At 51.3% G+C, this 16,935-nt stretch overlaps 1 protein-coding gene across 2 annotated transcripts; it reads left to right on the forward strand.

The window, feature by feature from the left end:
• The first annotated feature begins 2,659 nt into the window (after window positions 1-2,659).
• On the forward strand, window positions 2,660-13,687 carry PLEKHB1 (pleckstrin homology domain containing B1). Of its 2 annotated transcripts, XM_057696050.1 has the most exons (8): window positions 2,660-2,723; window positions 4,089-4,241; window positions 4,838-4,940; window positions 6,070-6,109; window positions 8,807-8,911; window positions 12,633-12,729; window positions 12,945-12,947; window positions 13,304-13,687. In XM_057696050.1, exons 1-8 carry the CDS (start codon window positions 2,687-2,689, stop codon window positions 13,438-13,440), a joined length of 675 nt encoding a protein of 224 aa, XP_057552033.1. In that variant the 5' UTR covers window positions 2,660-2,686; the 3' UTR covers window positions 13,441-13,687. The 2 variants fall into 2 exon arrangements, with proteins under 2 accessions (XP_057552033.1, XP_057552034.1); XM_057696051.1 differs by lacking the exon at window positions 8,807-8,911.
• The last annotated feature ends 3,248 nt before the right edge of the window (window positions 13,688-16,935 follow it).

The raw sequence follows: 16,935 nt of genomic DNA on the forward strand, positions 1-16,935 counted from the left end.
GATGCTAGTCCAAGACCACCCCCGAATCCCAGATGACTTGTTATCCAGTGAACTGAAGGTCAGATAGGGGATCAGTCGGTGAGCTTGGAACTGGAGAGAAACGACGACTTTCTTGAGGATCCATGTGCCCCCTCCCTTTGCCACCCCCTTCCGGTTTCCACTTGGTAGCACCTTCCTGATCCCCTTATGTCCAAGGCGCTTAGGGAAAGGCCCCCCTGCAGCAGGAGCCTTCTGGGAAATGCTGCTCTGGCCGCCCAGGAACCATGAGCCCTGCAGCTCCGGTAAGAAAGAGGTCTCTGAGACAGGAGAAAAGGCCCAGGGTAGGGTGGGTTCTGCTCTCAAGGGATCTTTCAGGCTCTGACAGGCTCTATCCTCTGAATGACATCCTGGGTCTGCTCTTAGCTGCGGGTTTGTGGGGCTGAGCTATTCAAGAAAATGATCCTGGAGGAACAGAAAGTGGTGGTAGAAAGAGAAGACAGTCTTCTTTCTCTCGTTGGGCACCTTTCAATCCATTTTTGACTGTCCTAGAAATACCTGTCCAACCCATAAATTGGACCACCTAACTCCTCACCTTGAAAGCCCCAAACCCAAGCGGCAGTCACGATGTCATGAAGCCCAAGCTCCTGAGCCCGTCATCCAAGGCCTTCATGTTATATCCTTGCAATGCCTGCAGCTCCATCACCTGCTGATCCCCATGCCCTCCCCACACTCATCCCTGCACGCTACTCTCCAAACACACTGAAATACTGAGCACTCATACTCATCTTGCAGGACCCCTTTCAGCCTCCTTTGGGACGCCTTCCTGAATCTTTTAGTCAAAGTCAGACTCTTCTTTCCCATTGTCAAATCATACCCTGTGCTTTAATTTTGTGTTTATGCTGTCTCTCCCACCAGTCTGGAAGCTGGGGAAGGAAGAGAAAGGGCCTTGTCTGATGCTTCTTTGTGCCCTCCACTAATGCCCAGTGCCAGGCACAAACTGAGTATCAACAAAACATGGCAAAACTAAGAGCCCGGTTTCTCCTTGTAATTTTACATTTTTCTAGAAAATTAGAGCTCAAGATTCTTGGGAAAAAAGTATTTCATGAAAGATGAGTGAACAAAATAATGACAATAGCAAAATAAAATCGCAGATGAGGCCTCTCACCTGTTCTCCGGCTGGACACAGGGCTACCACCCACGAGAGGCTGTATATTGCCCAGATCTAGGCCTGCAGACTACAAGTCCCAGAAGGCCTCCTGTCAGCACATCGCTACACGCCCCGCCCCCTCCCTGGGGGTGGGGTGGGGCCGGGGCGGGACCAGCAGGCAGCTAGGCCCGGGGCGCAGCCCGGGGAGTGAATTGCCCCAGGCGCTCTGGGGTGCACAAAGCGCAGGCGCAGCGGGTTGGGAGGCAGCAGGATCAAGTAGCGGCCGTTCTGGCAGCAGCAACGCAACAGGTGTAGACAGGTGGGTGCATCAAGGGGGGCTGGAGAGGGAGTTTGCACCTGGCCGTCTTCGTCTGGCCTATGGTCAGAGCTTGATGGTGGGAGGGAGCGGCAAGAGAAGCAGGGACGAGGCCAGGTCTTCTAACCCAGGTGTGCCAGCCAGCCCTTGCTACGCAGCAACAGGTGTGAGCTAGTGGGGGCGGGGTGAAGGCCCCAGCTTGAAAGTAAGTCGCCCTCAAGAAGGAGGGCACCTGGATTCCAATCCAAGCTCCATCACACACATGGACAAGTCACTTGCTATAGCTCAGTGTGTCCATCTGTAAAATAGGAGTAAAGATCCTACCCATCTAGTAAAGTATCCAACAGTTGCAGTGGAGCCCAAACTTTGCTGCACATTGAATCACCTGGGGATCTTTGAAGACTATCAGTGCTTACCTCCTGCCTCCAGACATTCTGATTTAATTGTTATGGGGTATGACCTGGATATTGGGAATTTAAAAAACTCCTACTGGGATAATGGTTAGAAGCCAGGGCTGCTGGGTGTGAATCCTGGCTCCACAGCTCACTAACCAAGCAGATCTGCGCAAGTGACTGGACCTCTCCAGGCCCCAGCTTCCTGGGAATAACAAGGATTATTGTGAGATAACAGATGAAAGCAATTGAGAAGTATACCTGGCACATAGTGCTCAATCAATCATAGTTGCTATGGAACTATTATTTTATGCACTTTGTAAATGGCTCCGGTGGGATTCAAATGGGAGGGAGGCCTTTCTTACTGTGAAGGTCCCTCATTCATTGCTATGATTCTAATATTCTCAGCTGCAAGCAACTCAAAATTCCAGGGTTTCTAACATTTTGAGAGTTCCTCACTCCAGTCTCTACCTGCCTGATGGACACACTTTTACAGAACTAGAGGTGGAGGCCAGGGAGAAGGGACTTGGTCAAGGTTACGGGCTGAGATTGGAATCCAGGCTCCTGACCCCCACGCCCATGCCAGCGCAACGGGGGGCTGCCCCGCTGACCCCACAAGCACAGTGCTCCCATTATGTGCCTGGAGCGGAGAATGGGGAGGAGACAGACAGGCTTGCCCTTGTTTGTTTACTCACACTCCTTTAAACGTTTCCTCGGTGGCTCCACCAGGGAGGACAGGGGTGGGGGCTTTTCTCTGGGGAGCTGCTGTGGAGCAGCTAATGAGGCCTGTGCGTCCTGTGGCTCCTCTGACAGGTTCCGCCTGACTCCGCCCTGGAAAGTCCTTTTGAGGAAATGGCCCTGGTGAGGGGCGGCTGGCTGTGGAGACAGAGTGAGTGACCCTGGGCCAAGCCCTCGTCTGTCCAGCACCTTGTCCAGGGGCTGGGGTGAGGGAAGTGGTCTGTTGGAACTGCCCAGTGAACCCTTCTCCCAAGAAACCAGGCCCTTTTTATCCTCACCTCCTTTGTCCATACTCTTCTCTCTGCCTGGAATGTCCTTCACATTCCTGAATTAGTTAACTACATATTCTTCAAGACCCAGCTCAGATGTCCCCTTATGTGGAGGCTTCTCTGCCTTTTCTCTACCTGCCACCCCAGCCCCTGCTGTAGCACCAAGCTGGGTTAGCGGCTCCCTTCTTTGTTCTTAGTGCCTTGTTCATATCCCTGTTATAGCACTGATAAATATATAGCCATCTTTACCTGTGGGCCTCACCACTCCCCCACCTCATACTGGCTCCAGACTGTGAGTGCCACAAGTGCAGGGACTGGGTTTAATCCTCTGTGTGTCCACAGAACAAGACACAGAACAAAATGAAAAATGCCTCTGTGCTTTGGAATTTGTAAAACTCTAAGAAGCTCATTTATGTCCTTACCCTTTCCTGTTAAGATTTCCAATTCCAAAATGTCTGAAGCTGGACTCAGGCTTCCAGACCCGCCTCTGACCAGAGTCATGATCTGAATCAGAGCTGTCCTGGGCTAGGAGCTCCCCTACACCCCGTGACCCACACTCAGTTCATTCAGTTCCGCGAACACTGAATCCAGGTCCTGCTGGCTGCCAGGACCGGTGAGGTGAGCTATGGACAAATCCCTCTGCTCCCCATCTGGTGGAAGAGGCAGACACTACACAAACGACTGTCACCTGGGGCTTGGCTTTTTTTTTTTTCAAGTATGCTCACAATTATAAGCAATAATTGTACACCCCTCAGCAGAATGGATACAATGGAAACTAAGGGTTTCCTTAAGGCAAGCACCTGATGACTAGTTGTTTTCTGTTAATTCTTGTATGTCATATTCTGCATTCATACAAAAACAACTTAATGCTTTTTCTCTGACAAACTCTCCATATAGAAATAAATGTTCAACTGGACGTGAACTTAAATTTGTGGAGGTGCTCCATGTCTTGTGACACTTAAAAAAAAAAAAAAAGATTTCCAGCTTCCCCCAAGGAAGGAATCTTATTGTTCATTTACCATTCAGCCCATTTAAGGAGCCTTGACTATGTGTTGGGCCCAATGGGAGGCAATGGGTGAGCAAGACAGAGAGAGGCCCTGCCATCATTTCAGGGGGTAGACAGACCAGGACAGGGTGGCTGTAATACTGGGCGCTGGGGGTAAGGGGACTGAGAGCCCACCCAGGGCTCCTGCCCCCCCAGCAGGCTCTGTCATCAGCCTGTCTGCCGGGTCTGGAATATTGCACAGGCTCCATCCTCCGCCGCTGGAAGCGGAATTGGTTCGCACTGTGGCTGGATGGGACCCTGGGCTACTACCAAGATGAGACTGCGCAGGATGAGGAGGACCGCGTGCTCATCCACTTCAACGTCCGAGACATAAAGATCGGCCAAGAGTGCCACGGTGAGCAGAGCCCCGTTCTCTCTGGCACTGTGTCCTCCCACTGTGTCTGAGAACACCTGCTGTTCTCAGGTGGAAGGCTCTTTGCAGCTTTCAGAGGCCTTCCACAGACATTGCTTCTGGGTCTCTATCAACTCCAATTCATGTGGGTGTGAAATAAGAAATCAGTTCCTTATTGAGTTCCTACCCTGTGCTGGATCTGGGCCCTGTGCTGGGTTCATAGAGGTGAGTCAGACACAGTTCCTACCCTCTCCCGTGCTAGGAATGGAAAAAGAGGAAATGAAATAGAGAGGCTCAGAGAAGTTAAGTGACTGGCCCAGAGTCACACAGCAAATCTCCTTGAACAAGACTCAGGTCATACTTATAACAGGGAAACTGGGAGACAGATGTACCTAACTAGGGAAGCAGGCAATGTGGACAGGTCAAAGGGTCTAAAGAATTGAGCAGAATCCTAAGGAAAGTGTGTGGGATCAGAGGAAGTCGGCAGTGGCCAGTAAAAAGGACCCAGAGAAGTCAGTTCCTATTCTTGTTTCTGGTTTACTGGGGAGACTCGGGGCCTGTGCCCTGTGGCAACCCCACATACGTGTGTCTGCCTTTAGACGTGCAGCCCCCAGAGGGCCGGAGCCGAGATGGCCTGCTGACCGTGAACCTACGAGAGGGCTCCCGCTTGCACCTGTGTGCAGAGACCCGGGATGATGCCATGTGAGTGGCTCCCAGGAGAGGACGGGGTGGATCTTGGGGAATATGACCCGACGCCTCCTCCTCATTGGGCCTCTAGTTCCCTAAAGGTAGGAAAAGGGGACAAAGACCAGTGAGCATGGTAGTCTCAATGGAAGCTGGGCAGAGTGAATTTGAATGGCTCATGGTGATTGGTATGGTATCCAGTAAACTCCTGACGTGGTCTGGGATGAATTCAAGACTGTTGCAAGGGGAGGGGGGGGTGTGTACACCTGCCTCAGGTGTGTGGTCCCTGGTCACTCAGAGTCGAGTATCTAGCAGCCTCTGAGGTGAGCCCTTGCTTGGAGGTGATACAAAGGAACAGACATCCCTGTGGCATCCTCAGAGGACCCTCCTTCTCACTCCCTTCTTAGAAGATGGCCTGGGGCAGGGTTGGGGGGGCTCTGATCTGAGGGATAGACCCTAACAGAGGCAGCCTGAGGGGCACCCCATGTCAGATGTAGACCCATACTGCAAGACTGAGCGTGTCTTCCTCAGGCAGTGTTTGCTCACTCACATTCTTTCCCTTCCTACTCTCCGGCAGAGGGTCAGTTGGCCTTTGCCCCGTAGGAGAGTGAAAGAGATGGGATGTGTGGGAGTAGGGGAAGCTGAGCTCGGGGTAGACAAAGCACAGAGCTGCCTTGTCCTCCCCAGCCAGGTGCCATGGCAACCAACAAAGGCTCAATTGTCTGGTTTCCACTGGGCGTTCCTGGAGCTCTGGGGTCAGAGCACTGGGGAGCTGAGTTTGTAGGTTTGGGATGTGGAGGTGGGCTGCAGCCAGAGAACCAGCCTAGGCATGTCAGAATCTGAACTCCTAAGGGACCACCCAAGCCCAGCTGTCTTTTGTCTAGATGGGGAAACTGGAATTTCTAGAGGGGAAGAGACTATGGACTAAGAAAGAATTAGGAGGCTGCAGCAGCTCAACTGAGGGCTTGCCTATGTGATTGGGGCAGTGGAGGGCGTCACCTTTGTCTACCCAAGAGAGTCAAGAGGATCTCCCCCTTTGTAAGAGACTGGGGCTAGAGGCTGGGTTCTGGAGGAAGGTCTAAAATGTGGGGCCCAGTCTCCGTTCTCCTGAACTCCCTCCTCATGGTCTGGTGGGTTTGTGTTGCAGAGCATGGAAGACAGCACTGCTGGAGGCGAACTCCACCCCGGTGAGCCCCCTTCCCTCCCTGTCTCCTCTCCACCCTTACCTGCCATGGAATCATGGGTGACTCAGACTCGGTCTCCGCCTGCCAGGAGTTCTCAATTTCCATATATGTGAGTGAATAGACTTGGGAGTCCCAAGTGGAAAAGGACCGAAGACATCCAACTGGAGCTTGGAGGAGGGAGAGAGAGGTCTCCAAGGCTTGTTGAAGGGGGTGGCATGTGAGCAGGAGGAAAGGAATTATCTTTTATCCAGCAACTATCTGTGGCAGGTGTGATGTAGATGCAATACCAGCCACTCCTCACAAGCATCCTGTGAGGCTAGGCTAGGATTATTGTTCCCTTTCTGCAGATGGTAAGATTGAGCTTTATTCATCCACACAACAACATTTACTGAGTTCCTATTGTGTGCCAGGCACTGTACCAAGGACCAGGGATCAGAGGGTAGCTAAGGAGATGTGGGCCTTGCCTTCCTGGACTCAGCCTAGTGGGGAGTTAGACGTGAAGCCACAGATTACATAGTTAGTGATTCCACTGCAGGGGTGGGAACGGCTCTGACAGAGACAGGCAGACAGAGAGTGCATTCCACGTGCCTCAGGTTGATGGTCTGATCCAGGTGGGAGTCCAGACGAGGCTTCCGATGAGACCTGAAAAATAAACGGAAATCAGCTGAGTGAAAGGGGTGGGATGTGGTGAAGGGAACAGCTTTCCGGGCAGAGAGAACTGCAGGAGAAAAGCCCTGAGAGGGGTTATGATGTTGGCAAGTTGAAGAACAGAAGGAAGGCTGCGGTGGCTGGAGCTCAGGGAGAGAGAGAAGAGTGGGGGAAAGAGGGTTAGCAGGGCTAGGCATTAAAAGCTGTGTTAAGGATAGTGGTTTCTGCTAAGAACACTGGGAAGTCATTGAAAGGTTTTAAGCAGAGGAATGGCATGAACAGATCAGACTAGACTAGTAGTTTTAAAAAGATAGTCTAGCTGGTAGTAGGGGATGGATTGCAGAGGGTAAGAGTGGATGCCTGGAGACCTGTTAGGAGGCTGAGACAGTGTGCAGGTGACCGGCTGGGGGTCTGGACTAAGGCCTTGCTGGCAGAGACAAGCTGATGAGAAGACACATTTAGGAGGCAGAGTCAACAGAGCTTAGTGATTGATGGAGGTGTGGTTTTGAGGAGCTGCCCAAAGCCACCAGCTCTAGGGTGGCCCAGCTTGGCCTCAGCCCCCCTCTGCCTGACCCCAGATTCTGTGCTTGCTGCTTCTACCTGTGGCACGGTGGAGCCCCTTCTCATCTAGAAAAAAAAGTGCTGGGAACTAGCAGGGAAGACCAGGATGCATCTACACACTCCCTCAGGCATCCATCTGCTGAGGGCCGGGCATTGTGCTTGAGCACCCAGTGTTGGTTGTATCGTTTAATCTTCAATACGAAGTGGTAGGGGTTGGTATTTTTAGTCCCATCTTACAGCTGGGAAGCTGAGGTTCAGAGGGGAATTGACTTGTCCGAAGTCTCGTAGTCTTAAGTCAGTGGAAGAGCCTGCGTTGGAACCTAGGTCAGTGAGATTTTGAGGGAAGGGAATTAACGGCAGAAGGAGCTACAGGAGCAGAGGTGGGGACGTGGTGTGTGCAGGTGTGTATGTGCACCCACATGCGTCCAAAGGCCAGGAGTCTGGCCTGGCTGGAGGGTAGGGCGTGGAGGGGAAGAAGTAGGAGACATGACCTCTGAGGAGCCACAGCACAAACGGCCTTGAAGTCCAGGGGAAGGAACTGAACTTTATCCTGAGGGTTGTGGGGAGCAAGAAAGGGCATGAAACAGGGGGGCTGTGGTCAGGCCTCGGGGAGCAGACGCAGGCTTCTGGGTGGAGGCTGTATAAGAGGAGGCTGGGGCAGTGGTCAGCAGGGTGGAGGGACCTGGGCTCCAAATTCTGCTTATGCAGGGCAGATCAGTCCCACCCAAGAAGCGCAGAGGGAAGGAGGTGAGGGCTGACCGTGCTGCACTCTGTGACTCTATGAAGCTGTCTTGTCCCTTCTCTGCCTGTTCACCTTCCGCTGCTCTGCTTCCTACATCTCTCTACTCTGACCCTCCACTCCACCTCTCACTGCTCTACACACACACACGCACACACACACACACATACACAAATCCCTCTGGTCCCTAGGCTTGCTCAAACTGGGTGTGTTTGTGCCTCTGTGTGTTTGTACCAGTGTCTGCCCATCTCTGAGTGTTCGTGCCTGTGTATGTCTGTCCTGTGCCTACATAGGAGTGACCTGTGCTCTGTCCCTCCACATCCTGCAAGTTTATACCTTACTCTGGGTGGAAGCTCCAGGAGGAACCCCTGACCCTGGCTGTTCCAGGGAACACAGGGCCAGGGGCACAGTCAGGGGCAAGGCTGGGAGGCCAGTGGTGGGTGCAGGTGGGTGGGAAGGCAGATCAGAGCTGTTCTGTCCTCCCTGGAGACTGGGAGCCTCGGGAGCCTGAAACAGGTGATGATGGGCTAATTCTGGAGAGACACTACTGATCCTTCTTTGTGTAACTTGGGCAAAATCACCACCCCTTCTGAGCTTCCCACCATTACCATGGGCTGAGGAAGAAGAGGGTACCCCCGTCCCTTGCCCAGCTGGCAGAGGACTCTGCTAGGGCCTGTGAAGAGTTCTGAGTCTCTCCAGATGTAGAGGGTCTCTGACACCACCCCCCCCTTGGGTTTCTGTGGCTTGAGCAGGCCCCAGCTGGAGCCACCGTCCCTCCCAGGAGCCGCCGGGTTTGCCCCAAGGTCAGGTGTGTGACTCGCTCGTGGAGCCCCTGTAAGGTTGAGAGGCGGATCTGGGTAAGTGCTGGCTCAGCCCTCCCTGCCTCCATTCTAGCCACCAGGATGTGCCTCCAAAAGTGGGCCCAGTCACATCCCTTCCCTGCTCGTAAACATTCCATGGCTCCTGATCACTCACAGGACACCAACCACAGCCCTGCTTTCAAGGCCCTCAGCATCTGGCCTGGGCCAGACTCACCCACCTCATCCCCCTCATCCTCTGTGCTCCAACTGCTGGGCTCTACCCTCTGCTCCCAGCTGTGACAGACCTTTTTCCTATCTCCAGCCTTTGCACGTGCTGCTCTATCTGCTGCAAAGACCCTTAATTTCTTTACTCACCTGACAAAATGATGCTTATTCTCTGAGACACACCTCAAAGGCTGCCACATCCTCAGGGAGGACTTCCCAGACCTCCAGGCATTGTCACTCCCTCCCACAGCCCACTGCATTAGTGCTTAGTACTGTCTTCATTCTGCCTGATTTCTAGTTCCTCTATTTCTGTCTGTATTATCCCATGAGACCTGGAACTTCCTTCAGGCAAGGATCAGGTTAGGTCAGCTCTGCCCCTATGGCACCTGGTACAGTGCTGGGTATACAGCAGGTGCACAATGAGTGCTCAGTGACAGGGACAGTCTATTTTGATCCTCCTATTCCAGGTGCATGAGGGTGGGGTACAGGTAGGCCTCAAGCAGTGTTCACCTAATGGGAAAATGAATGAATGAATAAAGAGAGGAAGGAAGGAGTTTAAAAAAACCTTTGTTTGTGTCTGTCTCTCTGCCTCACTCCCTACCCAGTGCTTCTGGAAAGCAGGATTGGGGGATGAGTCCTCTCTTTGTCTCCAGCACTCAGGCCGGCATGGGGTGGGCACCGTGAGGGGCTTGGGTTAGAGTACCTGTGGTCAACTGTGAACTCCTTTTCTAGCACAGTGGTGCTCAATGTGCCTGTGCAATAGAATCGCTTAAGGACTTAGAAACAATTCATGCTTTAATTTTGTAGTTCTGGGTGGGGCCTTGGAAATCTGCAGTTTAAAAAATTTCTCCTGGCGATTCTGATGTGCCGCGCCACTGAGCCCAGAAGCGCTAGGACCGCCTCATTGCACAGACACGGCTCTGCTGGACTCTCACTGTGCCTCGGGAGTGGGCAGTGTAGAAGGCCTGTCTTCCTTTACAGATGAGAGAACCGAAGCTCTGAGAAGTTACAAAACATGACCTGGGTCACTGAAGCCATCAGTGGCAGGGCTGGGACTCCCAGCCCAGCATTCTGAGGCATCCCCTGTACCCAAACTAGGATACAAATTTGTTTAAGGTGGGGATGCCTAAAAATAGAATTTAAAAAGCTATAAACTTAAGTATACACAACAGCTTTTCTGAGGGGCGGAGTCTGTTTGTATGTGACCTCCTGATTGACTGATCCTGTCCCCACCTACAAAAGGGGCTGGGCCTGGCGAGAAGGAGAGGACCCAGGATCAAACCTTTAGGTTCTGTTTGTAAGGTCTCTGGGGAATCTCCTGCCCTGTTGCCAGGTGATCCACATGAGCTTACCTCTGGGCCTCTTAGGCCTGGAGGGTAGAAACAGGTGCCCCATAGAGACATGAGGTGGTGTTTTCCACTCTCTCCAGGGCCTGACAGGGCCAGGGCTCACAGTGCAACTGCAGGGCAGACATAGGCTCTGGACCTCAACTTCCCTACCAGTAAAATTGGGGATCTGAGTGCTTATATCTCTTTAGTCCCTTCTAGGCTTAGAGCTCTGATCCTGGTCACCCCTACCAGAAAGCCCTATTGGATCACCCTTGGGGAAGGAGCACAGTAAGGGAAGTCACTTGAGACTGAGCATTGTCTGTCTGAGCCTTCTGCATTGCTCTGGGTCTGGTCATTGTCCCTAATTTGAAACTGGACTTAGAGTTGGGTGACCTTAGTTCCAGTCTGACCCTGTGTTTGACTCGAGATAAATTCAATACCTTAGGCACCTACTGTGTTCCAGTCAGGCCTGACTGGACCCAGTCCCTGCTCTTGGAGGTGGGGGTGGAGGTGGAGGTGTTTTCTTCAAGTCTGATGGGAGAGACACCTCACAGGGATACAAACAATGACACCACAGAGTGGTTGGTGCTGTGATGAGGGAAGTCTAAGGGCTGTGGGTGTGGGTGCCCAGATGGGACCCTGACAGAACCTGAGGTTCAGGGAGAGTGATATGTGAGTTGAGTCTGAAAGACAAGTTAGGTAGTTGAATGAAAAAAGGTGAGACAGGCCTCCCTTTCAAAGGGGAATAGCATGGATATCTGAAATCACAGGTGTGCTTGGAGGACTCCCCTTTACAGCCAGACTTCTTGAAAGAGACGTCATGACATGTTGATTCCATCCCTCCCCTCTCAAACATTCTTCAGTCTTTTGTAGTCTGGCTTCTTCCTCCAACCACTCCTCTGAAAAGTGTTTTCAAGGTTACCAATGGCTTATTCTCTTGGCACTGGACAAGAGGATGGACAGAAGAGCATATTTAGAAGATAAAATCATGAGATCTGGTGGCTAATGTGATGTGAAAGATGTGTGTGAAGACAAGGGTATCAAGCTGATGTCTTGGCTTGAGCACATGGTGGTGGCATTTAGAGAGAAGCATTTACAGAAGAGCAGGTTTGGAGGGATGGAAGGATGATGAAATCACTTTGAGATGGTGAAGTTTGGACACCTGGACTTCTAAGGGACCACCTGGACCATTTAGGTGTTAAGCTTAGTTAGAGACATAAGGTGCAAGGGGGCTAAGAAGAAGGAGCCAGGAGAGAAGGGGATCCCGTCTCCTCTCCAGGTCTGTTCCCATGGATAAAACGGGGGTCTTGGACTAGGAGCTTCCATTTAATTCAGCATACATTTATTAGTCCTTGCTATTCCCTAGGCCCTGCTGGCAACACAAATGAATCAAAGTCCTCACTTATAGGCAACTAACATTCAGGGTGCAGGCAGGAAAGGCCAGGCTAGGGACAAGAGGCATAAGCATAGCCCACAGAGAACTCAGGAAGAAAGGATTCTTTCTGAGACAAAAAGGTCTTCCTGGAGTGGGTGACTTCTGAATTAGGCTTTGAGGGGTTGGTAAAAATCTAATGGGGGAGGGAAGAGGGCAGACTGTCTGTTCCTCCCTCCCAGAGAGAACACTGATCATTCTTCTCTGAGCCTCCATCACCAGCTGTGTGGTAGAGTAGAGAATAATCCCTGCTGTAAGGATGAGAGGAAATAACACATGTGAACATCTCTCTCAGGTCCTGGAACATGGTGGATGCTTAATAATACTTAGTTGCATCCCACCTCTACCTTTCCTTTCCCTTCCTTCCTGCACAACCCCCTTTTATTTCCTGGGCCTGGGCCTTGGTCAGGTCCCCTTCTCCATGACTTGGAGAGTAGAGATATCCTTTGGGTTTTTCCAAGAGTGACCACTAGAGAGCTGCTAGCAAATATTGGACTACCTATCAAAGGAAGCAGGGAGCCATGGAGAATGTTTGATCAGGGGAGTACTAGGTAGGAAGCCAGGGCAGGAAAATGGTGTCGCTGGGAGCTGGATGCAGGGGCTGAAGTTTTAGAGGACTGGGGCCTTGTGGGGAGGTAGAGCCTTTCTTCAGGAGCTTGCTGGTATCTGGGGCCCCATTTCTAAACTTGATGAGGTGTCTCTGGGGGCCCAGAAGAGCCTGAACTGGGTGTAGGGGGTAGGGGACAAAAGCCGGGCCCAGCTCTCTGGCAGCTGACCATGCAGGGCTCCCCAGGTGCGCGTCTACAGCCCGTACCAGGACTACTATGAGGTGGTGCCCCCGAACGCGCACGAGGCCACATATGTCCGCAGCTACTATGGACCGCCCTATGGTAAGTCTCTGGCCCGCCCCTCCCTTTGCCTCAATCCCCGCCAGTGGTCTATCAGTAGGGACCAGGCCCCATCCTTTTAATGACCACGGATTTTCCCAGGCGGGACCCTTCGCAAGGCCCTCCCTATCCCATTACTGAGGACGGCTCTTGGACCAGAGCTGACCTCTGCAGGCCGGCTCCTATTCGCTGGCTGCCCAGCAACACCCATTCCTGAGCTGGTAGCGACCTCTTGTGGCTAATGTGGGAGAGGCTGCCTGCTTCACTCCAGGGCCTGGCGGTTGGGAAGGCCCATCCTCAGCTGCGGTCTGGAGATTCTTAGAGACCCTGGGGTTTCCTCCCCGGTCTACCCTACCTCCACTGTCCCAGAACTTCGGTAACAGGTCCAGGACATAGAAGCCGTGGGGACAGAGTGCGCGTCCTTCCCGTATCAAGGCCTCAGTTTCTCCGACTGGGGATCAGGAGAGTGCGCTCAGTGCCTTTTCTTGGTTTGGGCTGGAGTCTAGCGGGAGGAGGCGGATGATCTCTCTGCTCCCTCCTCTTAAGTCCCCGGCCCTCATGGGCTATCTCTCCGCAGGCCCCGGCGTGACGCACGTAGTGGTCCGGGAGGATCCTTGCTACAGCGCGGGCGCCCCCCTGGCCATGGGCATGCTTGCGGGAGCCGCCACAGGTGCAGCGCTTGGCTCTCTCATGTGGTCACCCTGCTGGTTCTGAGCCCTGGACCCTGAGCATAGACCAAAAAGACCCCTTTCCTCCTTGGCCGCACCCTCCATCATCTAAGCCCTGTCCCACTCTGGCCCCTTACTTTCCATTAGCCCCTTCTGGGCTTGGATCGTTCCTCCCACTCCCCACCCTCACCCCGCACATGGGAAGAAGCTATCATCCCAGGCACAAATATAGCTCAAAATTCTTTTACCTACCGCTAGACACCCCAGAAATCCGTTATAGACACATATGTTTCCCCCAAACACTCCAGGACACAGAAAATGCAACTCATGGGGCTTCAAGGTCCCCAGGCACTGGTGACACAGGAGTCAGGTTCTTTGCTCCGGCAGCGTCAGGCTTGATGGGGGCAAACAGGAGTAAACAAGCACTTGGCAAGGTGGAGTTATCAGTCTTCTGACACTATGAGGGCAAAGAGTGAGGAAGGTAGGCTAGGAGTACAGTTGTTGGCAAGAGTGCAGAGCCGTGAACATAATGGCACGTCCTAAGAATTAAAAGGGAGTTCATTTGGGCTGGGTTGTGGGCAGGGGTCAGATCATGATGGCCCTCTAGGCTAAGGAGGTTGCTGGTTAAAGGGGAGATGTGAACTTTTTGGAGGGAAGTTTCATGATTGCATCTATAATGAATATATTGCCTGTTTTAATACCCAAACCCCAAACACTCCCTGAGTTTAGCCCCATCCTTCCCACTACCAAATTTTCTGGGTCTCTTGTTCCTTCAGTCCTCAGAAAGCACCTGTTTTCTATGTCAAGGTGCCTGGGGCAGCAATTGAGCTGAACCTGGGGTCCCCTTGCTGGGGGGTAGGTGAGCTCTCTTTGTGACTCGCTCTAGGTTGGTTCCTCCATCAAGAAATGCATTTCTATTCCCCAAGAGCTTGGCGCTCTATCCATAGCTGTGGCTATATCCATCTCAGGCTTTGTCTCTTCCTTCACTCTGGGGGAGATGACAGTGTTCACCTCTGGGACCTGATCCACCTTTGTCTCAGTCCGGGAGGCCCCACATATGCCTCCCTGCAAGTGGCCCAGCAGTCTCCCCATTTGGTCCCCTTCTAGTCTCCTCCCCCCATCCTGTCCCAATCACTAGTAGAAATGCTAATATCCCTGCCCAGTAGCCAGAGTTGCCTGCTAAAATTCCCTTGTAGATAGGGGCTCCAGTTGCCCTGCTGCAGAGACTAATAAAGGTGTGGTTGGCTGTAGCCCTGACTCTGGCTTTGTTTGTTCCCCTGCCGGGGGCGGGGGGGGGGGTGGCAGGGGGGTCTCCCTGGGGCACCTCCATGACTCAGCACCTACTAGTGCCCTCTCTGGTATAGTGAGAAGAGTGTGGATTCTGAGGTCAGGTAGAACTGGTGGCGGCATCTTAGCTGAGCAATTTGGGGCAAGTCACTTAACCTTTCTGGACCTTGCTTTCCCCACCCATTAGCTGGCAGGTTGAAGTTGGCCATCCCTGAGGGCTTGTGAGGAGAGGTTGCATCAGATCACCCATCTGAACTGATGGGTGATCCAGGTCATGCCCTGCCTGCTTTCTGGGAGCCCTGTGGTGTTGGGTGTGGTCTTTTCCAGTAGATTCCCATCCTTCCAGAGTTGAATCAACAAGTTGGACTCAGAGACAAAGTGGCCAGGGAAGGAAACAACCATCTTATATCAGGCCTTTCGAGGCTGCAAGTAACAGAAACCCCCTTGCTCAAACTGATTTAAGCCAAAGAAGGGAAAATATTGGGCCACATACCTGAGAAGTCCAGAAACTACTTGGTCCAGGCACTCAAATATTATCACTTAGACTTTGCTTTGTTTCCATCTTTACACCCACTGGGCTGGCTCATTCAGAGGCTGCAGTGATATTCAGCAGCTCTAGACTAATGCCCTCCTTGGTTCAAGTCTAGCCAAGAGAGCTTCTCTTCCTCCAACAGTATGAATAAAAGTCCTGGGATGAACGTTTATTCACAGTGTTGGACATTAGCCTGAATTGGGTCTTGTGGCCATCTCTGAATCTATTGTGATCTGGAAAAGATGGTCTAAAACAACAGAGCTTAGAGCAGGGGTTGGATAGTGTCCCAAAAGAAATTTAGGGCACTGTCCCCAGAAGTAGGCTGAATAAGTAACAGCTGGGTGGCAAAAATATCAAGTGTCCACCTCAGCCACATTCACAGACACCAACTTAGAGGGATACATAAACAAAAAGCAATGATTCAATGAAGTAAGATAGGAACATAGTGCAGTGGAAACTCTGAGGAAGAGGTATCCAACTGTGCCAAGGAGACTGGGGAAAGCTTTGGGACAGGAAGTGAAAATTTAGGGTGAGCCTTGAAGGATGAGTAGGAATTTGCCAAACAGAGAAAGGAGAAAAAACAGATGGAAGAAATGGCATGAACGATGGCCTAAAAACATTTTGGTCTTGAGAGCACTGTGAAGTTCAGGAAACAGTCTGATTTTCACAGCAAGTTGCATGGTGAGGAGTGGTAGTGCATGGGCCAGGTTATAGAGAACCTCCTACAGCTGGGTTAAGGGCTCTTTTCTCTGTGCATCTGTGGTCTTATGGCTACATTTGTCATGGTCCTGATGACACTATGGTTATTTTCCCACCCCACCAAACAGGGCAAGAAAGATACAAATGGATACTCCAGGTGCAGTTTGCTTCAAAATCTCTCCACTAATGATTGTAGCATGAATTTTTTATCTTCCAGCTGTTCACTAGACAATTATTAAATTATTCACACACATATTAAGACAAACACTAATTCTCACAGACAACACAGTTTAATCTAGAGGTGGCCTATGGACCACATCTGGCCCACATATTGTTTTGTCTGGTCAGCACAGTAGTTTTTAAAAGTTTTGAACTAAAATGTGATATCACTACACACCCCATTAAATGGCTAAAGGTGAAATAGATGACATTAAGTACTAATATGGAACAACTAGAAATCTCATATAAGTGTAAACTGGTACAACTGCTTTGGAAACTGATCAGATAAGTCACACATATGCATACCTCTTAACCCATCAATCCTACTCCTAGGTACCCTCAACAAAAATGTGTACATATGTTCACCACAAACATAATAGGCACAAAAGTGTAATAGAAGCACTGGGAAAAAAACTCAAATTCTAGAATAGGTGGATCCATTGGTATATTCCATTAACAAGGTAGAATTCTATTCGATGAAAATTAATTATTCATAAGTATATGCAAAATCAAAGTGAATCAAAAAATAGCAGAGAGGACAAGGGGGAGTGGGCGGAAGTAGGAAAATAGAGTTACACTATGACAAGTTTCCTGTTCCTTATGTAAAGTAGTACAATATTAACTTAAGTATATGCTGATAAGTCAAAGATGCACATTAGAATTCGTGGAGCAACCAATGAAAATAAAATATAAAGAGGTTAAGCTAAAAAAGCCAATAACAGAGGGACTTCCCTGGTGATCCAATGGGTAAGACTCCACACTCCCAATGCAGGGGGTCCAAGTTCAATCCCTGGTTGGGGAAAT

This window comes from Hippopotamus amphibius, chromosome 9 (genome assembly GCF_030028045.1).
Source record: "Hippopotamus amphibius kiboko isolate mHipAmp2 chromosome 9, mHipAmp2.hap2, whole genome shotgun sequence".
Classification (NCBI taxonomy): domain Eukaryota; kingdom Metazoa; phylum Chordata; class Mammalia; order Artiodactyla; family Hippopotamidae; genus Hippopotamus; species Hippopotamus amphibius.

What these genes read in the sequence shown, in the direction of transcription:
- PLEKHB1 (XM_057696050.1), top strand. Translation starts at nt 2,687, where the DNA reads ATGGCCCTGGTGAGGGGCGGCTGGCTGTGGAGACAGA. An exon ending in GATCGGCCAAGAGTGCCACG is followed by an intron (nt 4,242 to 4,837) that starts GTGAGCAGAGCC and finishes GTCTGCCTTTAG; the next exon opens with ACGTGCAGCCCCCAGAGGGC. An exon ending in TGGAGGCGAACTCCACCCCG is followed by an intron (nt 6,110 to 8,806) that starts GTGAGCCCCCTT and finishes TGGCTTGAGCAG; the next exon opens with GCCCCAGCTGGAGCCACCGT.